This window comes from Mirounga angustirostris, unplaced genomic scaffold, assembly GCF_029215605.1.
Source record: "Mirounga angustirostris isolate CCGP_5_RB_7025 unplaced genomic scaffold, mMirAng1.0.hap1 SCAF_10, whole genome shotgun sequence".
Lineage (NCBI taxonomy): Eukaryota > Metazoa > Chordata > Mammalia > Carnivora > Phocidae > Mirounga > Mirounga angustirostris.
Genome location: NW_026991718.1, coordinates 101,225,980 through 101,249,692, shown reverse-complemented (window position 1 = coordinate 101,249,692; position 23,713 = coordinate 101,225,980). Strand labels below are relative to the sequence as shown.

Sequence of the window (23,713 nt, the reverse complement as noted above, 5' to 3'; positions counted from 1 at the left end):
TTGTAAAAGTGAAAGAAGGCATTTCATTATTTGAGCCCTTGTGGATGTGTTTATTATGATGACCAAATCGTACAATTGGTAACTGTTTTTTTTTCTATGTGATTTTGTTAAAATAAATAAAAGCCCCTCCCACCTTCCCCAGCCTTGCCTTTACCAAACCTATCCTGTTCACTTTACAGTGATAAAAATTTTAAATCTAAGATAATGCATATCATTACTTCAAGTGTTTCAGGAGGTAGTTGGTGCATTGATAGGAAAGCAATATTCATTTCTAAGCACTCTATAGTGACGAAGGGCACAACATATTTAGATGACTTATATTTGGTTATCTTATTATTATTATTTTTTTAATCTTGTAGAGCTTTTTTAACTAAGAGTTGTGGATGTTGGGAAGATTGGTCTGTGACATTTATGTCGCTAATTACCAGTATTGATATACAGTATCTGGTGGTTTGAGCATTGTCCATTCCATGTGCTTATTGGAAAAGGATGACTTTCCCAATAGAGCAAGGAATTCTTTAGTTAAGTTTAATTAACCCTTAATGAAGAAGAGCTTTGGGTTTTTTCTTAATGATCTGATTGTGGAAATGTTTTCGGTTATTCCTGAAGTATCGGGAAAAAACAGCACCTGCTAAAGTAAAAAAAAAATCTGTGAAAAAATGCTTTTCTTTGACTAGCACACAGTTTTCTTCTGTCAGCTGAAGCCAACAACCAACCTGGAGAAGGCAACAGCAAACTTAATTCCGTTCTGGCATTTCCAGTAGGATTAATGTCCCCTGTTGGATCAGTACAGTCTGCCTTCTGGCCTGCTCAGAAGAGACTTTCTGAAGCCTGACTTTACTTTTCTTTGGATAAATTGTTTTTAAGTACCTAGGTGAAAGTCATACATATAAATGGGATCATTGTATTATGGTAATAATATATCTACCTCTTAAACTAACATTTTAATATAGATTCTATTTGTTTGAAAATAATTTCTAAGGAGTCCTTTAGCTCCGGGTTTAATCTGTATATAGTGTTGTTATTAGTTAATCTTTGATTGACTGATAAAATATCAGTATAAAATATTACCCAGAGAATTAATAGGCTTGTTAGTTGTGCATCATGAGAAAATGTTAGAAATGCATTGTATTAAAAAAAAAAAAAGAAAGAAATGCATTGTATTAATGCTGGACACTTACCAATGGAGATTCTCATTTTGGAATTTCCATCTAGACTTTCTACCATATCATCGGTTGTCGTGGTAGCAGTCTCAATTGAGAATTGTGATTATATACTTTATCAAATAGTTTATCAAACTATTAAACTCAGTTATTCTGATGTAGTTGAGCCAGAATTCTGAGCTGCCATCTTGCCTGGTTAGGGGAATAATTAACCTAAAGAAGAGAGACCTTTCTGTTGAATTATATATTTTTTACCTTATTTCACTGACTGTAAGGTGCCATCAGTTGTAAGATATGCTATTATATTATGTACCAAGAAGAAAGGGAAGAAAAAGTTCTAGTACTTGTACTCATGAGATGCCATCAATTATAAGATAAACCTTATTTCAGAGATGTTAAAATGGGGGAGAGGTTAGTAATAAATAAAATATGGCACATATGTATGTATATAGTTTTTGTTGGGTATTGGTTATAATCCTAATATTAAAATATAAAGAAAACCATATTAAATAAGTCAGTATTTCTGCCAAACATACAGATTTTTTAATCCTAGAAAACTATAGAATTGGAAAAAAATAAGAGATTAAATAATCAACACTTTTACACAAGAGGAAATTTACTAGGGAGATCATCTAACCTATACAAAAATTAGCAATTGATTACCTTGTTTACCAAAGTATCTTAAACTTTACAAAAGAATTCGTAGTAGTCCTTTAAATAGCTATCTTTAGAGTATCTCATGATAAATTTTATATACTGTTCCTTCTCAAGATCACCTCATTTAACATATGATAGAGAATGACTTGGGATTTAGATGAGGTGTTCAGTATCCCAAACAAGTGCCTCCGACACAGCTTATAAGCATCAAATATCATGTTAAATACCATACAGAATTTTTAAAAGACTCCTTGCTTCTGCCTTCAAGGAATAGTCACATTCTACCTTTGGGCATATTTTCCCATTTTAAAGTACAATTTAAGGTTAACGGGAGCTCTGTGTGATGAAAAGGAAATGACTTAGTGAAACTGTCCATGAGCCTCATCCTTCCAGCCAGCAGTTAGGTATGCCAGGCCCAAATACTTGTCTTAGTTATCACCCTTGGTGCCACAGTTAAAACTAGGTCATTGTTGAGAGAAGCCAATTTGAGTTGCTAGTCTAAGGCATTACTACGTGCTCCACAGATGGACGGCTTGCAGCTTTGGGCTCTCCGAAAGTGGGTACAGCAGAGCATCTGCAGGGAGGTGCTCTCACAGGTTCGAAGTCAAGTGGACAGCCAGCCTAGAGTAGGGGTTTCAGGTGCAGATTTGCACATCAGGTGGGGACCTGATCACAGTGTATAACACACATCTTAATGACTGAACCTCGCCTGCAAAATACCAGCAAGATCCTCAGCAACCTAGGCCCTTCTTGGCCTGTGAGTGAGGCCAGAGCAAGCCTGCAGATGGGGTGAAATGTCAGTAGTTGTGAAGCCTGGAAAATTATAAAGGCAGGGAGTGCCAGATTAATCTTTGGGTTTTTGTTGTTTTGGAAGATTACATCACAAATGTTTCCTGCTTTGGGTACAATTGTTACTAATAGTGAAAGCTTATCTTTGCAAAGTGTTTTCAACTTTTATCAAAATGCTTTCACAAACATGTAATCTTGCCTTCACAGTGAACCTGAGAGGGTTGAATGGGTATAATTATCCCATTTGGCAGATGAAAAAAACAAGGCTCATGGATATTAAATAACCTGAAGGTCACTTTTTTGGGCTCTTGCTTTTTTTCACTATACCGTGCTGTCAATGCTTGACTCCATGTTTATTTCTAAATTTAGAAAGCATATAGCCTGTTTTCCAGCAGCTCTTGCTATCTTAAGGACTGCCAACATTTTGTTGCTTATCTTTTTTACCTCCTAAATCACAAGCGTAACTTTTGTTCAGTACTGAAAAGTAAGCAAAAACAAAACACTATTCCATCGTGACTTATCAGGTTAAATTAAAATGCTCTCCTCTGTGATGGTCTGTCAGTAATTTTTGGAAGTGATACTCATTTCCGCAGTCTACCCTACCTTGTTTAAACCTCAGTTAACTTCGCTCTGCAACTGTTTAGGTATCTTGTGGTAAACCATATACAAGTCCAGACGAGAAGTTCAGAATTAGAGCAAGTTAAACAAGACTTGCCAGCATTGTTAGTTGTTGACATAGGATTTGTTGGTATAAATCATGAGTGCCTGGTTTTTCCAACTTTCATTTTACCTGGCAAGCCTCTTCTGTTTTAGAGCAGCTTCCTCATGGCTGCTAGTCATCTATGTTCCTTCCTGTTACAGTTCCTCTCCATGTCTCTCTAAAAAGTGTCCTAGAGTTCTTCCTGCAGGGTGAGGAGCATATATGTTCATGGTTTTCATATCTGTAAGTTTTGCATATATTTTTTTTCTTTTAAAGTAGATCAGAAGTATGAAGATAAAGCATTTTGTAAAAATGTGGGGTAATTAACTGTGGATGGAAATTAGAATGAGTGGAACAGTCAAAATTAGGCAACCAGTCTGGAAATCTGCATTCTAGTCCAGACACTGCCCCACTGCTTAACCATTCACAAAGCCCTTCTGGACATCTAGTCACCTTATCTGTGGACAGAGTTGTATTAAATAATTCCTAGAGTCCCTTTCAGTTCCAAACCTCATTCAGGTCCCCACACTGAATGTACAGGATTCTGCTAAATAAAGAGGGATGTCTGGCAGACCTTCCAGTGGTGAAGAAGATGATTGAAGTGAGCTTAAATTCTGCTGATAATCTTGTTATTATTGGAAATTGAATGAAAAGAGATAAAGATGGTTGAAATTTCTGACAATTGTAAAAATCATCTGAAACCCACTGTGACTAGCTAACCTATTAAGGTTGGTTCCTAATTTTGCTCACTATTGTATGCCAATCACCTAACACGCTGCAAGATCAGCATGTTGAATTATAAGTACAGGTTTCCCCTACTATCCAAAAGTATAGTGTACCTGTGAAATCTTTTGTAAGCCAAAATGGCATAAAGAAGCAATTACCATTACTTTATTCGGAAAAAGTTTTGAGTGTTCCCAGACCCAAAAAATAACCTCTTTTTGGCTTTTCTGATATTTTAGGACACATCTTGCTAATGGATGCACAAAATAAATCAAGATAAAGCATAGATGCTGTGGCAAAGCTATGGCAGCCTGATGCTGAGTGTAGTTCCTGGGGAAGGAGCTCGGTGGCGCCACTTTTCTCGGGATGTGTGCGGCCTCTAACTACTCACTGCAAAACAGGCTGAATGCTGTTTTTGCTTTTCCTTTGAAAAAAGCAAAAAAGCAAAAATTCTTTGGATTTCCTTTAGCTGGTGAAAACAGTATTAATGTAGGTCTTTCATAAAAGCAAAGTGCATAACATGAACTTTCAAAAAGTGAGGGATACATATGTGCTTTCATAAAAGATTAATGGGCTTCTTGACCGATTTACTTTATTAGGGCAGATTAACATGTCTCATAACAGCTTTAAAGTTCAGGAGGTGTAAGAACAAATGATACAGTGCCAGTTGAAAAGTTTTAGAGGGAAATGTGAAAATACATTTGGGGCTGGTATCCTTTATTTATCCACCCTTCAGCCTAGTGGGGAATGTTTTGGGGTTGCAGATTCAATAGATGGAGTTTCAACTCTTGATGTTTAATTTCAGGGGGGGAATGAAATAGACTGTAGATATGAAAGCAGAGGGGAAAAGTGATAGAAATATTTTGTATATTCAAATCAATCTTAAATTTTCATAATATTTATTGTCCTCTGGGTCATGGATTACCCTGGAAGACAGATGATAACTGTGGCTCCTCTTCCCAGGAAAATAAATGCACAGTCCCGGTTGTGTGAGCCATTTGTTGATGCAGCCATTGCCTTCTTGCCCTTAGTCCAAGTTCTTGATAGAAAACTACCCTGGAACGTTAAACCGTGAAAGCTATTAGAAATCATCTAGACCAGTATTACTTAAACTGTGCTTATGAAACCAGCGGAATTAATCAAGACCAACATTAGAAAGAAAAGAGAAAAATAAGATAGAAAATATCTGTACTATCATTACATGCTAAGTGTTTTTGTTTTGTGAACCGTCTTTCTCTTTGTGGGTGTGTGTGTGTGTGCGTGCTAGTACTGAGTCCGAATATAAAATGCATTTCTTACTGAGGATTGAAGGTGAAGACTGAGAAACACTCATCTATTCTAGAGAACCTCTTCATATTGTAGCTGAGGAACTTGATGCCCTTAAAGGCTAAATGATTTGTCAGACTCCCCTCCCCTTCAACACACACACACACACACATCAATTTTTTGTGGCTGAGCCAGGACTGAACCACATTACTTGATTGCTAGTTTTGCTGTGCCACAATACTAATTTTTTGAAATAGAATTGTGAAGTAGATTATTTCAAAATATTAAGTGGTTCATCTGTTTCACACTTGGCATTCTTTAATCCTTTATTTTTCCCACTAAAATGATCTCTGTTGTTTTCCTATGAAGTAATCTGAGCTTGGGGTGCCTGGGTGGCTCAGATGGTTAAGCGTCTGCCTTCTGCTCAGGTCATGATCCCAGGGTCCTGGGATCGAGCCCCGCGTCGGGCTCCCTGCTCTGGGGGAAGCCTGCTTCTCCCTTTCCCTCTGCTTCTCCCCCTGCTCATATTCTCTCTCTCTCTGTATCTCTGTGTCTCGAATGAATAAATTAAAAAATCTTAAAAAAAATCTGAGCTTGAGCTTCTTTTTCAAAAAATATTTTGAGGCCTCTTGGTTGGCTGTCCACACACCTGAATCCTAGAATTTTGACATTTAGGGCCTAATCAGAAGAATTTCAGAGTAAGACATCGAGGTTAAGTTTTATGACCAAACCAAATTAATCATTTTGAATTATTTCTTCACTCACTTGATAACTGAATGCAAAACGTGGCTCCAGATGTTGATACTGGATAACTGGGAGACCGGGTAACCTTCTTTATTTTAATCTTACATGAGGCTTTCTCAAACTTGAATGTCATACAGATTGCCTAGAGGGTCTTGTTAAGATGTGCACTTCTGATCCAGACTCTGAGTGAGTTTCTGGACTTTTCTAGCAGGCTCCCGGGCGGTGCCGCCGCCGCCGCTGCTGGGCCATGGGCCACACTCTCAGTCACAGGGGTTTTATGTTACCTTTTTTTAAACCATGGTAGGAAAACGAAGCTGGGAAGTTTTCCATGTCTTAGTTTTATTAACATTTTCATGCTTTTCAAATTGGCTACAAAAATTAAAATTCAAATGTCATTTAAATTTTTTTAATTGGATTACTTTTTGTATTTTAGAACATATCTTTAAAACAGCCATACTCCTCAGTCCCCACATTTCCCGAATGACAGTGCCCCTCTTTGCAGCAGCGTTCTAGGGGATTCAGAATGAGCAGTGCTTCGTGTAACTAGTATATTCAAGCTTTTCCACAGAACTTAATTTTCCTAATACCTAAAACCTTTAATTTCAGAAAGAACATGTTCTAAAACATTATATAATTTTCTTTCTTAAGCTATTGCGTGCACTTGTTATTTTAGTGGTATAGGAATAGTGTTTGTTCAAGGCTTTCTTGGTAAAAGGTGTTGAACTGCATGTGAAATGAATAAAAGCCACAAAGCCTTCTAAGTTCTTCTATCTACTTTTTGTGCTTTTAGTATTTTGTCTGTCCAGTTGACAATTATTAGTATGTCTATCTCAAAGCAGTCATTTCCCTTTCCAGTGTAATTGATCGCTGTCTGACCTGAAATGTATGGGACTAATCCTGGTCAGAAGGACCTCCCTGTCATGGGGGTTTTCCTAGGAGGTTGGTGTCAGGAAGTTCAGTAGCACACGTGTTCCTCCTTCATACTTTTCACCACATACTCTTAAAAACTGTTCTAGATCTCTCTCTCTCTCTCTAACGTGTGATTTGAAAGGGTGTGTGTGTGTGTGTGTGTGTGTGTGGTAGCCCTGTGATTGGGAACACACAATAATTGTAACCAATAAGCAGCACTTCAGGGTCCATCTAAAACAGGGATGAATAGCCTTGTGGTAAAGACCTTTGGTTCTCTTCTATATATATAGCCTGTCTTGTACTGGCTTTGCAGTTTTAAGAGTAATAATGATGACAATAAAGGGGATATTCCTTGGCTGTTTCATGATTTAGGGTCCCAGGGATTCAAAGTTTGATTTCAGTGTGTTCTCCTCAGCAGATTATTAGTTACAATAACCAGCATAGTGCATTTGTTGAGTCCTCGCTCTGTCGGGCGCTCATTATTCAGATGAATGCTGTGCCACAAGCAGGCTGTGGCCCTGAAGGCTGTGTTAGGTCTGGGGGACGGGGGGGAGCAAATGGCTGCTGCACTTGGAACCAATGAGAGGAATCCAGATAGACAGATAGGGGGAAGATTAAATCTCCTCATTAGTCCCTCTTTAGAAATAAATAAGCATGTGTGGAGCCTGTAGCAGGTGTTTTGTTTTTTCTTGCTCAACAAAGCTAGAAATTGTTGGGAGATTCACATCCATGAAAACCACATACATAGTAGTGGATAGTCTTCTGATTCAAAGCAGAGAGAACCTGTTTGCATTTTAACTAAGCAGCATCAGAACATTTATCATTTTGAATAGCCTTATTACTGGTTTTGTGTTAGAAGTTGTGGATTATATTCTTTAAAATTATGACAAGTTAAATGTAGCCATAACATTTAGGCTGGATTTTGAGATCCTGAGCAGGGCCCATCTGACATATTTTTAGTAAATTACAACTTTTAAATACAGATTTGTCTAATTTGAATCTTACTTTTTATATCTAAAATTTGCTTCAGTGCAGCTAAACCTACTGGTATAATCTTAGTCTGACTGAAAGTATTTTCTGATCTGGGACTCCTGTCAAAAGATCATCATAGGAACTAGAAAATGTTGGGAGGTAAAACGAACACATGACCTCATCTCTCTTCTTTTGCACTAAACTATAACGTGCATTCAAAGAGACTGGAAAAAGAAAAACAGCATTCCTTTCCATTAAGCTGTAATAAGTGTGTTGTTTAGTATGGCTTTGCTATTAATAATCCCTTTTAGCAGGAAGAAAGGAGGATTTTGTTTGAAGTATTTGAAACTAAATGCTGCCGGGATAAAGATTTTACTAGAAATACAGAGTAGATACCAGTCCCTACCCTTTGTTAATTGATCCTGCTTGTTTAACTGGGGAAATAAAAATGTACATCTACTGAAGAGAAATTTGTGAGCACAAACTGTTCCTTTCCTGTTTGCAGATCTATTTCATAGGTTGTTTATCTTATTTTAATATGCAGTAATACAGGAGACAACAGAATGCCACTGCTGTTCCTTTAATATCAGAGCTCTGCATGTTACAATAGGTGTCACTGTTTTGCTTGGTCCAATCATGATTGGTGACTTCAGCTATTGGCTCCGAGCACTGACTGTCTGACTCCATCTGCAGGGCTGTAATACCTACTCTCCTCCCATCCATTCACCACACAACTTCAGCCGGCTGAACAGACTCGCACGGCTCCAGCACATCTTGCTAACCTAATTCTGAAAACAAGTGCTACAGCTCGCTGCCTGTCATCTTCGCTCAGTGTAGCATTTTCAGGTGATCTAGGAAACTGGGTTATTTTTATGAGCAAATAAGAGAAATAAGAATCATGATGGAGATGTATTTAGCAGACCCAGTACTGGATAAAACTTAAAGCCAGTTTCTATTCAACATAGTGAAAAGGTCACCTTGTCCGGCTGAGAAAAGAAGCAAAATAGCAGCTTGTTGGTTTCTGTTAACATCTTGGCTCGTGCCAGCCTCTTTTCCTTGATGTTCGCACCAATTTGGGCTACCTAGCTATAAAGAGAGACATACTGTACTCATGGTAGATGACAAGGAAAAGAACATGAAATGTCTCACCTTCTTCTTGATGCTTCCAGAGACAGTAAAGAATAGGTCCAAGAAAAGCTCGAAGAAGACAAATACCAGCAGCAGCAGCGGCGGCAGCAAGTTGCCCCCAGTTTGTTATGAAATAATCACCTTGAAGACTAAAAAGAAGAAGAAGATGGCTGCTGATATATTCCCGCGTAAAAAACCAGCCAACTCCAGCAGCACCACTGTCCAGCAGTACCACCAGCAGAATCTCAGTAACAACAACCTTATTCCGGCCCCAAACTGGCAGGGTCTCTACCCCACCATTCGAGAAAGGTAAGTGCCCGGCCAGCATATTTACTTTAAAAGTTTTCCTGTGTTGAAGTTTCTGCTTTTGCACAACCTATAATGTATTTTAACATAAGTCTGTGTTTCCTCTTTTCCCAGAAGCTTTATCGGTAATGGAAAACTGCCTTGTATCTTTTCCAAAATAGTACAGCTGTTTTCCTCTTAGATAAAAATGTTTTTGCAAGCTGTGACATTTAAGTGACAGGCTTGTGTCTACTGACCATGGAAGGTTTGAAGATAGAAACCTTCTATTTGTCCTTAATCTAGTGAAAAGTTTGGATAATTTTTGGTTGGTTTTTTTTTTGACTTAGTTACTTCCCATGTGTTTGCAATGATCACAAACAGTTGTTTAGTTGGAATCTTGATTTGTAGTTTTACCCTGAAGTTACTAAACTGTTGCTTAGCTTGTGAATCTTTTGTGGGTTTTGTATGTTGGGGAGGGGATATTAAAACTGCTGGCTGCTGTGCATTAATGAATTGCCTCTGTTTATAGAAATGCAGTGATGTTCAATAATGATTTGATGGCAGATGTACATTTTGTGGTTGGGCCACCAGGTGGGACTCAGCGGTTGCCAGGACACAAAGTAAGCAACAGCTGCATTACCGGTTTAGTGCTGAGATTTACAAAGAGGGACCCTCTCCATAAGCCTGAAAGTTGGTTGGGGTGGGCAGCTTGCCGATGGCAGGCAGTGCGCATTTCACCCATCACAGAGAAGGCACAGCCTCTCCAAAGAGTCTTGGCCACGCTTATTTTTTTTTCCTTTGTTTCTTTCTATCCTGCTTTATATCCCACACAAAAACATGCCCTCCTAACTCTCCAGTCATGGGAAGTTGTTGCGACAGGTTAGGAAAGTCATGTTTACCCTTCCCCTAGAAATTGGTTAGATAAGCTTTTATTTTATTTATTTATTTTGTAATGAGAGAACTTAGACATTAATCTCTTAAAGCCTTGAGGTAGTTAGCAGCATAAAGACTGGCTTGCGTGAACATCTATCTTCTGCTTTCACCGCAAGATAAACACTGTCCCTTGACTTTGAAGAAAGAGCAGATGTAGGTGCTCCATGTCCACTAAACCCTGATTGCTTAGAGTTGTTTTTCTGGACTGATTTACTGAAAATGCTTTCAGTTTAGTGCATGAAATAAGATTTCCCTTTCTCCACAGTATGTTTTAGCTGTTGGGAGCTCTGTGTTCCATGCAATGTTTTACGGAGAACTTGCTGAGGACAAAGATGAAATCCGTATACCAGATGTCGAACCTGCTGCTTTTCTCGCTATGCTGAAGTAAGCATCGTTCGTTTGTTTAGAAAGAGTTTGTTTATGCTGTGTTTGTAGTCTGCTGGTTTCTCAGTTAAATATAAGAAAGGGAGACCGATGAAGAAAGAGGGTGCTGCTTACCTTGTAAATGGTTTTTGGAGAAAACTACTCTGCATCTTTCGGGGGAAAGCATGTGGAATGGGGCAGGCATTTATCATACACCTTGGCATGGGATTTGGGAGCAAGTGGCATGGATAGTGATTTGATTTTTAACGACTCACAATCAAAGAAAAACAACTTTCTCGTGCAGGATTATTTAATAGCGCATGTTCTCTCTGATAGCATTGTGTATGAAGGAGTCTGTAAAGACATAAATTATATTTTTGTTTCACAATTCCAGAAATAATATACCTCGTTTAAGTACCACTAGTTAAGAGATTTCTCAGTTTTCTAGGAGTTACTGTTTCCTGTCAGCAAATATAAAACTTGCTGTGTTAAAATAATCTGATCTTTGCCCATACGTACATGTGCATCCTCTTACATAAAATCAGATACCATTTCTCAAAGATAAAGAAGCATTTGCCTTTGATAGTAGAGGAGACATTTTTGAGAGAGATGAATAGTTTTCTATAGTTTTATATGTATTTTTATAGGAAAACTTTAATTGGTAGTATAAAAACGCAAAGCTGTAAGACATATACTTACTTAAAAAATAGTTTTCTGTCTCATAGGTCTTTCTCAGAATCCAGGACGTGTTGACCAGCTAAATAGAATCCGCTTCTCTGATGTGCACTGCTGCCGGACAGTGTCATAGTCTACCCTGTGATTAAATGCAGTGATTATTTCAAATAATGTTTTATGATTTTTGTTCAGTCCTCCTTCTGGCACACCAAGTATATCCAGTGTCCAAGGTTATCTACTGCTGTAGGGATTTTGGTTCCCTAGAATAAATATGTTTGTTAAAAAAATTATTGTGTGTCAACAAGTTGGACAATAATCCCACAAATGGTTAAAAGGTTGCAAGATATTTATTGACTGCTCCTACTGAAAAATAAGTACTGCAGTTAATTGTAGAACTTAAAAGTATTCTTTATTTATGTTGTAGTTTTGAAATCTAATTGCATCTGACTGAAACTTTCACAGTGGGAAATAGGGAAATTAAAGATAAGTGAGCATGTGAAGTACCAAAAGGTAAACTAATTCACCACTTTGAAACAACCAACACTTAGTGACCTTTCTAATCTTTTAGAGATACATGTACAGAAACCAGTTTTACCTGGGAAGGTTTTTGTTTTGTTTTGTTTTCCAGTCAAGTGAGCTTTGTATGTTTGACATTGTCTCTCGCAGAGGAGAACGCTAACACTGGTTCAGCATTTTGACTGCACTGCAGTCCAGCATAGGGTTTCAGCCAGAGAGAGACATAATTAGGGAACACAAGTAAGAATTACAGAATTATATTTCACCCAAGTCATTCCATTTGCATCTTTTCTTACAAATGTAGTACCTAGAATATATCTCAATACAGCTTTTTAAAATTATACATGCAGTCCACCAAAAGTGGTAAGAATCAGAAATGTAGTAAGGTGCCGTTTGCTGTTGGGCCATAGTTGATCAGGACTGCACTGTCACCACGGATAGTGGAGGCCAGTTTTTCCAGACAACTTTGTTGTATGGCTGAGTAGCCAGTATTCCTAGAAAGGGAACCATCAAGAAAAAGGGAAGACTGCTCACTTGACAGTTCCAGGGTAAGAGCCACAAGGTGCTGACCTTGTTCCAGATTCTTCACCATCGTCCTGGTTCTCGGGTCAGAGCATCACCGAGCTGCTGGTATTATGTGAGTCCGTCTTGGCCAGTGGTATATGGCTTAGCCTATCAGAAGAGAAAGAGCTTCCTGGGAGTAAAAATGGAGGTTCATTTGTGATTGTAAACATTTTTCTTATCATCATCACTGTGGGGTTTTTTACTTTCTTTACAGAAGCTGTTACTGATCTTTTCTTGTATGTGTTTCACTGAGTTAAAATATAGTAACTAAAGGAAAACTTCACAGCAAGTAGCTAAATACCTTAGCTTTAACTGGAAAAAATTAAGTGTTATCAGAATGTACTTTTCACCCATATGTAGTTCTCACTGACTCTTGTACTCATCCATGGCAATCTAAAAGAAGCAGATGATTTTTGTTTTTACATACCATATTGGGAGATTGCCACCATCCCCCCAAATCACCAAGAAGTGTTTTATCTCCTGACATAGGGATACTTTATAGAATCATAAAAATGGTGCATATTTGGGCTTTCTTGCTTTTGTCTTTTAATTAAATACATCCAGAAATAATACATTCTTTAATTCTGAAGGTAGAAGAAATGGGGGGAGGAGAGAAGAACGAATTTAGAGTTTAAAAAGAAAAAAAAGCCAGATACAAAGCCTGTGTTGGATTCTATGTAAAGGCAACTGGAAGATAATTTTGAAATCCATAGATTATAATCTATTGAACTTAGAACTACTTGAAAAATATCTTTCTTAATCTCAGGTTTTATTTTGTGTTTAGGGAAAATTCAAGTCATACTTAGTTAAAAGAATTAAGGTGTAATCATTGCCAACATAGTATTAAAGGCATTCTATCTGAATGTACAGAAAATTTTAAAATAAAACTATATATATATAGAGAGAGAGAGAGCACTTCTGAAACATAGGATTATTCCTTTTTTTAAAGAATTCATTTATTTATTTGAATGAGAGAGAGCGCACACAAGGGGTGTGGAGAGGAACAGGATCCCCACAGAGCAGGGAGCCCGACAGGACACGGGGCTCTCTGGACTTCGATCCCAGAACCCCTGGATCATGACCTGAGCCGAAGGCAGATGCTTAACCGACTGAGCCACACAGGCACTCCAGAGATGATTATTTGATTAAATATAATATGGTGTATTTAACATTAATTTTTCCCTTTTTTTTTTTTTTGTTAATACTAACTCTGATATACAGTTTTTTTTTCAAACAGTTCTAGTATCTTATGTTTTTTTGAGAAGACATTGAATGCAGGTTATAAAATAGAGGCTAGAATGGTAACACAAAGTTAATGTCTTTAATTATACAGACTTACTGCTGAGTTGAAATATTAATAATTTATGAACATATTTCAGATGTTTCTTTACTCCCTAATCATTTTTGTAATAACTGTCACATAAGATGATTTTCTTGGAACTAACTTGAAAGTAGTTGCATCTTTTCTTGCTGGACACGCTCGTTTTGTGAAAATTCCATTTATATGCTGTGTGCTGTCTTTCAGATATATCTATTGTGATGAAATTGACTTGGCTGCTGACACAGTGTTGGCCACTCTTTATGCTGCCAAAAAGTACATCGTCCCTCACCTCGCCCGCGCCTGCGTTAATTTCCTGGAGACCAGCCTGAGCGCCAAGAATGCCTGTGTGCTTCTCTCCCAGAGCTGCCTGTTTGAGGAGCCGGACCTGACCCAGCGTTGCTGGGAGGTGATCGATGCCCAGGCTGAGTTAGCTCTCAAGTCTGAGGGATTCTGCGATATCGACTTCCAGACTCTAGAAAGTATCCTCCGCAGGGAAACTCTGAATGCCAAAGAAATTGTGGTTTTTGAGGCAGCTCTCAACTGGGCCGAAGTGGAATGCCAGCGGCAGGATCTAGCTTTGAGCATTGAAAATAAACGCAAGGTCCTCGGAAAGGCACTTTACCTGATCCGCATCCCCACGATGGCCCTGGATGATTTTGCAAACGGTGCTGCCCAGTCTGGAGTTTTAACTCTCAATGAGACCAATGACATTTTCCTCTGGTACACTGCAGCCAAGAAGCCCGAGCTGCAGTTTGTGAGTAAAGCCCGCAAGGGCCTCGTCCCCCAGCGCTGTCACCGCTTCCAGTCATGTGCCTACCGGAGCAACCAGTGGCGCTACCGGGGCCGCTGTGACAGCATCCAGTTTGCGGTTGATAAGAGAGTGTTCATCGCAGGCTTTGGGCTCTACGGCTCCAGCTGTGGCTCTGCAGAGTACAGCGCCAAGATCGAACTCAAGCGGCAGGGCGTTGTTCTCGGGCAGAACTTGAGCAAGTACTTCTCAGATGGCTCCAGCAATACCTTCCCCGTGTGGTTTGAGTACCCAGTGCAGATTGAGCCAGACACCTTCTACACAGCCAGCGTGGTACTGGATGGCAATGAACTCAGCTACTTCGGACAGGAAGGCATGACGGAAGTCCAGTGTGGCAAGGTGACTGTCCAGTTCCAGTGCTCCTCAGATAGCACCAATGGCACTGGGGTGCAGGGTGGGCAGATCCCGGAACTCATATTCTATGCTTGAAAACCCCTCTCGAAGCGGTGTGAGCTCTGAGGTGCACATGTGGTTCCCACTCGCTTGATGCTTAGCTCATCTGCAGATACGTGATCAGCGCAGGTAATTCGTAATGAACGAAGCTGTAGGCAGTTTCTGATTTCTTTCAACCTTTTAATTATGTACAGGCAAAAATGCAGCATTCAGCTTTTAACTATATGCTTAAAAGAGCCAAGTTCTTCTTAAGGCTTTGTGGTTTTTAGAGTTGCGTCTACACACCTGGGGAGAATTTGTGCTCTTTTCCAGCTGCCCCACTGACCTCCCAGTTGTGTCCCTCTTAAAATTTTCAGGATCACCCTGAATTTCCTTTAGGGCTTTATTTTGACAAATAGAAATAAATACTCTAAAATAATAATGATAAGAGTTATATTTAAAGAGAACCCCACCCCAAATTACAGGTAAACCTCAGTGTACAATTTTGAAAGAAGTTTTGCTTCGTAAGTAATAATTTAGAAAGTAGGCAGTAGTTATGTTTAGCTCCTATTTCATTTTAAATATTTTACTCTGGGCATTATTTTTTCTTAAATCCTAAATTCATGAGATTGTTAAATGTTAAACACTGCAAAGTATCCATGTAAAATAGGAAAACAGGAAATGGGATGTTTGCTTAGGCCATGACCTACTACAAGCAGGTTTTTATTCTTTTAGTTTAGAAGACAAACTATTGCAGTACAGATGCTTCTTTTAGAACTAACTAAATTACACATTTTTATTGTCAATAGGGAAAAATCGCAGGCCTATTAATTTAAACTAAAACAGCTTATAAAGGAGACCTTAAAAAGTCCCATTCTACAAATAGTTTATTTCATGGCATAATAGAATATACCATTTGAAAAAGCCAGTCTTCTCCCCACTTGCTTCTGATCCCCACTGTTTGCTTGTGTTTGTAAGTTATACTGTATAGAATTCTTACTCCCTTTTTCCCGTGAAAAGAGGACCAAACAGTTCTTCAGATATATGGAGTAACAGTTTTGTAGCACTACATGTTAACGTAATAAGATACTTTTATTCATTGATTTTTCTTTTTTTCAATCCAAAATACACTTTACCTGATCTACTTTGACCACATACTACCTTCTTCGTTAATTATAATTCTGTCCTGTTCCTAGACTGCTAGAATTTGGCCTTTGGCCATCCTTAAAGTGCCAATAAATGCCTGCAGGGTTTTAAAAAAAAAAAAAAAAAGGTCTGGAGCGATACACTTGATTGTACCTAATATTCACTGCATCAGCATCACATCCAGCCCTCTTATTTGTACATGGTTAATGTAAACAAAGGAGGGAAAAGCTCATCCCAAAATTCTCCTTCAGTGATGGCTTGTGATGGTTTTGTGCCTGTGACCCTGGTAGTGTCCAATGTGTTCACTTCCAGTTGAAGTATCCATGTGTTTCTGGGCAGCTTTTCTGCTCAGCGCGATCCTGAGATGGCTTCCCCCACCACCCAGAGTGTGGTCCCTGGCCGCCTCCTTCTCCTGCTCTGCGAGTCCCAAGCTGGCTTGTTTGGAGCCAGGGGTTAGTCCTGGGGTGGGCGGGTGTGTGCGCGATGTGGGCGTCCGTGCACGTCCATGTGCATGCAAGTGTGTTTGCCGACTCAGGAATTGTCTCCTCCCTGCCTGGCCAGTAAGAGGTGGGCCAGAAATGGTCCCCCTGCTGGCCCCAGCAAGGCCCCAGGAAGTGACTACCCTTATCTTATTCACTGTGCTTCTGGGCCACCTTTTCCCCCCGTAGATGTGGGCTTGTTGCTTTTGGCTGGCTTCCCTGGTGGAGGAGAACACTGGATTATGGGAAATGTTTTAATCATGTTTGCCATTACCTATGTCTGTTAGCGTAGATAATCAAAAGCTGTTACTGGTGATTATAGATGAGTACTCCCAGGACAACTTTCCAAAATTATCTAACAATTATTTCTTATTAGGAAGATGACAGTAGTTTTGGCAAAGTATCTATGAAATAAAGGTATGTTTTCAATTTAAAAAATACTTCTCTAAAGGATTTTGCTTTTAAATTATGATGAAACATTTCGGTAACTCATAGCTACCATGCAAATTGGTAGGCTGTATACCTGATTAGAAGGCACTCAGTTTTAAGCCAGAGGAGAAGAAACTTGATTTAGCACTAATGTCATCATCTCAGATTGTTGAGGTGGGTGTGATAACCTTAGAGTGAAGATTGTTCATTCAGTAACGCTCACTATCAGTGCTCCTGTTAGCAAGATGCCCTCCACGTGGGTAGGGAACTGCTGGGGGAAAGCAGAGGGAGATACTGTACACTGGGGGTATGAGAGCTTGGTTTTATGCTAATCACCGTTAGCTAAAAAAGGAAGACACGTCCACCACCCGATTGGCTGGTATCGAGAGCCGTGGGTTAAATTTGAAAATTGTATTTAGAATAAGAAATTTTGTATTTTAAATCCTATTCTCCCTTTTGCATTTTCAACAACATGGAATGAAAGCTAACGTGCTTGCTTTATTTCCTTTGGTAATCTCGAATTTTGTAGCTTTTAAAACTAGAAACCATTGTTCTGACAAGGCAGGCAACTCTAGTGTATAAACACAACTTTATTAAACAGAATACTCTGTAGATGCTTTTCCCAATATATCTGGCAGTCTTTGTCGTTGTTCATACTGGGGATAAAGGGGAACTAGGCTAGTGGTTCTAATGTAACATTCTTTAAGCATATCTTAATATAGTATTTAAGTAAATGGTCTAATTTCTACATAATTATTGCACTGAACTGTCTTTTTGTTTTTTAAGGTGTTTAAATAAGCTCAGCTGATTCAAGACACTAGCACTTGTGCATCAGAGTGCTTGAATTTAGTAGCTTACAGCATTATTTATGAAGGAAAAATATATAAATATGAAGTACCTCATGTTGAATGTTATTGTACTGTATTTTTAATGTAACAGTGCAGATCTTGTTAGACACATGAATGTGTATAATCATGTTAAATGCAAATAAAAGTAAAATTGGTTCATAGATTTGTTTTCCTTAGCATTTTTGTAGGTCCCTTGAAACAATAAAAAATCCATTCTGGCACTTTTGGTGCCACTGAATTTCACAGAGATGGTTTTGCAGGAGCATTTGTTTGCTTAAGTATTCAGATATCTTTGATCCCTAAAGATGTAAAAATTTGAGGCAAAAGCATCGAGAACAATGAATATGTTAATCAATCGCATTGTTCGAAGCCTGACTGTGAAGTTAATGAAAGGGAGTGAATGGGTGCATTTATATTCCCTATATGGAACTCATGCTTTGCTGGCATTCTGATGCTATAGTCGCTCACATATCTGTGGATCTGGCTGTACTGAGGGGGTGTGGATGGATACTGAATCACATCTAGCTTTAGATGTAACCAGTGCTGCTTGTTCCTGCTTTGTTATAATAGCTTAAGTCTCTGAATGAAAAAAATAAATGTCCTATGAGAATTTTGAATATAATTTTTATGTGCTCAGCTAGTTTTCCATTATATTTGCCCGTATCAAGTAATACATATACACACACGCACACACATTCATACATAATTATATATACCCGGGCATATATTTGTTTAATCACTTCATCTGCTCAGCCTCTGTAGCATACCTGCTCAGAGGAATTTTGGAATTATTCCAGAGAATAAAGAAACTGGAAATACTCATTCTAGTCAGCTTAATTACAGATACAACCTAAATTGCAAAGGTCTTTAATTCAGGAAAGTCAGCTGTTTTCTCAGTTGCTATTTAAACTTAATCCACATATGGTTGTTTTCAATATCCCAAAACAATTGGAAATGATCCTCCTCTGTTGGCACCCAGGATCAACATGTCACGGAAATTATCTCTTCTCCCTGTGGACTCGATGGCTTGCCTACAAAAAGCCATGAACTTAAACTTGGGAAAAAATAGAAAGGAGGAAAGTACTCCTGACGAACTAAATTGTATGAAACGTAGAGGCCGAAACAAGCAAGTGGCCCTGAAAACCTGTGGTTACCCTAAGTGTTCATTAGAGTAGGACTCTGGGTGCCTTTGAGATGTGTCGATGGAAGTTGACTACACTTTCAATTTCAAATTAGTACATTCCAACATCTTTTTCTGAGCCATTTACATTTATTGACCAACTACTCCCTTTGCTCAACACTTCATGTTATCCTCCACTTTTTAAAATATATCATCTAGCAAAACAAAAAACTGGGGAAATTTTTCAAAAATAGAATTCCCTCAGTTATTTCATAATATAACCACCCTAAGCACTGGTGAAAAGACCTCAATCAAGATACTGCCCTGTGGATGAGATGGAAGTATTGGTGAGGCGGAGTTGAAGACGTGGTTGACCCGGTCCCACACCAAGCAGCGTAAGCCACTAGCAGCATAGATCAGTTGCTGAAGAACCTTTGGATGCGTTTCTCACTTGGGCATCTCCCCTCTCTGCTGCCTCTTTTAAGCCTTTTTAGAGGGAGTGTGGCAGGGGAGGTGTAATTCCCATCAATGCCAACCCTAACTATCCTGATGACCCTTGTTTTCTATTTGCCCGTTCATATTGACGTCCATCGGACAGCAGTTTTACTAGCAGATGCAATTTTATACTCTGCCATCTACAAAGTCCTTAACCTCAAGATAGTTAACCAAAACACCTGCTCTTTACTTTGTCTAACGTGTACTTTAATTCTGTGTACCGGACGTGATTCAAGTGATCTATTCAACTATCAGCACTTTGGTGTTAGTTTGCCCCAACTGATTTCTCTTTAAGCTGGTTTTGGTAGTAACCAGTCTAACTGCTACGAAGGCAGGAGGGGCTTTGTGTCAGACCTCAAGAATGGTGTCCTTTTTCCCTTTGTGGAACAACAGTACCAAAAATTATTTCAAAATTCAGGCACTTTATTTGTTGTTGTTTACAACGTTGGTGAGCAGTTTATATTTAACAACTATGTCTTTATCAGTGTGTTTGAGAGGAGTGAAATTATACCTGAAAAAAGTTGAAAAACAAGTCCTACTAGTAGCTTTCTTAATTTTAGCGTAAAGTGCTGCAAGAAAGCTTTCCAAGCAGCAGATAGCATAAACACTGTTGTGAGAAACCAGAGAATCTGAGATACTTTGATATGGAGCAGTCTTTACTGTGGCTGTACAATTTGCATTTTCCTTCCTAAACTATATTCAAAAAATAGGCAAAAGAAAGAGGACAATTTAAGGAAAGCTGCAAATAATCTTTCAGAGCTTGAAGCAGAGGGTACCACCTTCTGCTGTACGGTAGAATACATAAAAACGTACTTTTGAGAGATAACTCTGCATTTTTGTGCTTTTCTTGATCAGCCCTAAACTTTAAATTATTTCAGTGCCCCTAAGAATAGTGCCAAAACACCCTAGCCAATTCAAAATTAAAGACAAATTCCAATTCTAAGAATATTTGGAGGCATTGGTGGAATACTCCATGTTTCCTAGGTAAAAGACATAAGGTTTAATGAATCAAAGGATTAACCCAATGTTCGTTCACCCATTGACCATTTATTGATCCTTTGCTTTATTCCAGTCAGTAAGAGAGATCCTGGGGAGTCAGAGACCCAATAAGATGTGGTATGTGTTCTCAAAAGGTCCAGGGCAGGGCTGCTTCGCCCTCAGCATGCAGAAGAATCATGAATTGCCAGGTTCTATCCCCAGAAATTCTGATTGGGTAGGTCTAAGTTGAGGCCTGAGAAACCACATCAGCAAGCTTCCATATGCTGCTGCTGCCGTCTGTCGTTCACATTTTGAGGGACCCCTACAGGGTAGGAGAGAAATACCTTGGCTCCTCCTGGAGCACTGCAAAGGGCATCCAGGTCAGTGGGAGAAGAGATAATGCTTGAGTTGGGTTTTGAAGGATGCATTAGAATTATCTAGTGAAGGCTGGTGATGCCAGTTGGAGGGGGCAGGGAAGAGTTAAGGGAATTCTAGAAGAGAAACAGAGCAGAAAGGCAACAGCTCAGCGTGGCTTAAGCAAAGGGACATGTGGGGGAACGAGGCCACCTACTGTGTGCCAGGTGTGGAGCCAGCTAGCGAACTGGACCTGAACACGAAGTACATCATCTGCTAGGCTAAATTACCTGGCTTTTATCACAGAATGAAACAGTGGCATTGAAGACATTAGAGATAGACCAGAAAACAGCTTTGTGTTTTAGAAACATCTTTCTGAACTTTGGGAATAATAAACTGGGTCAGACCAAAGACAGAAGTACTTAGGGCTGGGCTGGGAGTAATGCAAATGAAGACCGAAGGGCGCCAGGGAATGGAGAGAATGATGAAGATTCTAGAAACATGGAAGGGTGATCCCCAGCGTGCAGTGGTTGTAGCATCCAGTTGAAAGAGGGCTTGGTGAAGATGGAATGCCTTGCCTTATATTTATCCTAAAGGAGAAAAGTTTGCTTTGTTTTGCTCTACCATCCTCTGTAGAGAATTGGTCTATAGATACCCACCCTTGATTCTAAAATTCTTTTAGGAAGAAGGGAAAAACAGTCAACATAGTGTACTGGTTAATAATACTCCAGAGCTAGGCTACAGGGCTCTGGCTGCACGTGACTCCAGGCAAGTCACTTAACCTCTCTGAACCTCAGTTTGCTCAAGAAAGATGGCAATAATAATAGGGCCTTCCTCAGAGGGTTATTACGATGATGAGAGAAATTAAAATTTCGAAAGCACTTACAACAGTACCTGGCAAACAGGAAGTGCCATATAAGTGTTAAGTAAAACAAAATGTGAAAGGCCACAAATTAAACGTATGCATCTTCCTCATATATGCCCTTACGAGAACCAGTTTACTTAGAGTTTACACACGCTTAACAAGTTGTCAGTGCAGACAATTCAAAAGCCCAAAAGCATCATTTTGTTGCTGTTCTTTTAAGTCTCGGGTCAATAGCTAAGGAGTATATAGAGCTTACAGAGAGTGGTATTGTTCTGTACTGTTGAGGAATTCTCTCTTAGTTTAACCAAATTTCTTATAAGTATTTCAATTTGGTCATGTTAACGAGAGGTAAATGATGTGGGTGGATTCTAGCACCTTAGATAGGATTCTTCAGAAAACTACTCTGTAAAAGCTGACTATGAGTACATAACAAGTGTATGAGAGACCCTTTGAAGACATTTTCCAAGAGGAGTCTATTTGCAGGAAGAAAAAAAATATCCTGTACAGGTTCTGTTAGAATCAAAAATAAGCTCTTTATTCTTGGCTTACAATCTTAGACAATTTTGGATATCACCCCTTCTCCAGATATTTGGGGATTAAAATCCATTTTAGTATTGAAATCATTTGTTGTATGTTGAAAGCAGGTTTGACCTTTATTTTGAGTGATGTGAACATCACAGGGGGCAATTGAATGGCTGATTGTCTATTCAAGTAAACAAAGGTGTGCCCCAAGTACTGGCAACTCTTGAGTTTGCCTGCTCTTGTGGGCTCTTGGTCTCCCTTCTACTGCCTTCCCCGTGAACGTTCCCCCATCTGCAGACTCACCTTCTGAGCCAGTGCTATGGCTTTATGTGACAAGGGCCCTGACGTCAGCTAATTTCCAGTCCCTTGTTCAGGGCTGGATTCTCTGTTTTGCACAATAAGCTTTTAGGAGCCTCACTCCCCAGAGCTTCTCATTCTGGGGCCAGTCACTTTTATCTGAAGCTCAGGGCAGGTGTGTAGGGATCCTGATGCACATGAAAGGTTGGGAACCCCTGGTATAGACAAGCCTCCTAGAGCCTTTCCTCACATCCGCATGGACATCTAGCTTTAGCACCTTGCTCCTTGCCGGCGATCCTGGCAACATACGCTCTCAGAAATCAGTCTTGTGCTTATGCCCTGAACCCATGGAGCTTGGAACTGGCCCCAAGCAAAACCACAGTCAGCATTAAGTGGATGAAATAAACCAAGGGAATCAGAAGACCTAGCTTCTGACTTTAACTTCTTGACCCTGACCTCTGCTTGTTATTCTTGCTCTGGCCAGTCTTCCTGTACCCCCCAGTCCTCCATCTGAACCTCAAAAGCCCAGAGATCCAGTTTGTTCAGTGGTGCCCTGGTCCCAGCTCTAATCTAGTTGACCATGTCACCTGCCGAAGTTCTGATCACCATTATTAACTGGTCTTGGTGCCTGCCCATGTTTGGGACCCCAGTTCTGAGCCCCATCTCGGTAACCATTCCACTTCCTTCAGACATGTGCTGGCCTATGCATTCAACCTGCAGGGTCTCTTCTCCCAGGCAGATACTCCTGGCCACTGGTCCTGACAGAGCCCCCTGTCCAGCCTCTCCGATTGCCCCCATTCTCTGTTCTTTTCTTCTTAACATTTGTGGTAGCTTCCCATTGCTCAGGTAATGCCTAACAAACACAAAAACTCAGGAGCACACAGCAATACATTTATGCTGTGGTGCCTAAGAACAGCTGTGCGTTGTCTTGGCAGTTCTACATACTTGATTGGGCTCACTCACGTGTGGGTGTTGGCCTTTGACTGTGGCAACTCGGCTCTGATGGTCTCTCATCCTCCAGCAAGCTAGTCTGGGCATGGTTTTGTGGCAGTGGCCAGAGCACAGGAAAATCACCCACAAGAGGAAGAACCATGCCTGGCCTCTTGAGGCTTGGGTTCAGAACTTGGGCACCATCACTTCTGCATTCTGTTGGCCAGAAGCAGTCCCAAGGCCACCCAGAAGCAAGGGATGGTGAATTAGATTCTACCTCTTTACTGAGAAGAACTACAAAGTCATGTAGGAAGGGCTGTGGATAAAAAGAAAAATATCGTATTGGGCCATTTATGCCATCA

General features: G+C 39.7%; 1 protein-coding gene across 2 annotated transcripts in view; it reads left to right on the top strand.

Annotated features, from left to right (window-relative positions):
- BTBD3 (BTB domain containing 3) overlaps positions 1-18,412 on the top strand; it is a 33,943-nt gene extending 15,531 nt beyond the window's left edge. Inside the window, exons 2-5 of one of the 2 annotated variants that reach the window (XM_045885396.3) lie at positions 9,093-9,360; positions 9,866-9,956; positions 10,535-10,653; positions 13,913-18,412. In XM_045885396.3, the coding sequence (XP_045741352.1) occupies positions 9,218-9,360; positions 9,866-9,956; positions 10,535-10,653; positions 13,913-14,945 (1,386 nt within the window). In that variant the 5' untranslated portion in view covers positions 9,093-9,217 and the 3' untranslated portion in view covers positions 14,946-18,412. Of the gene's footprint in view, positions 1-6,672; positions 9,361-9,865; positions 9,957-10,534; positions 10,654-13,912 lie in introns of those variants that run through there. The other variant, XM_045885395.3, reaches the window with a different exon arrangement.
- The last annotated feature ends 5,301 nt before the right edge of the window (positions 18,413-23,713 follow it).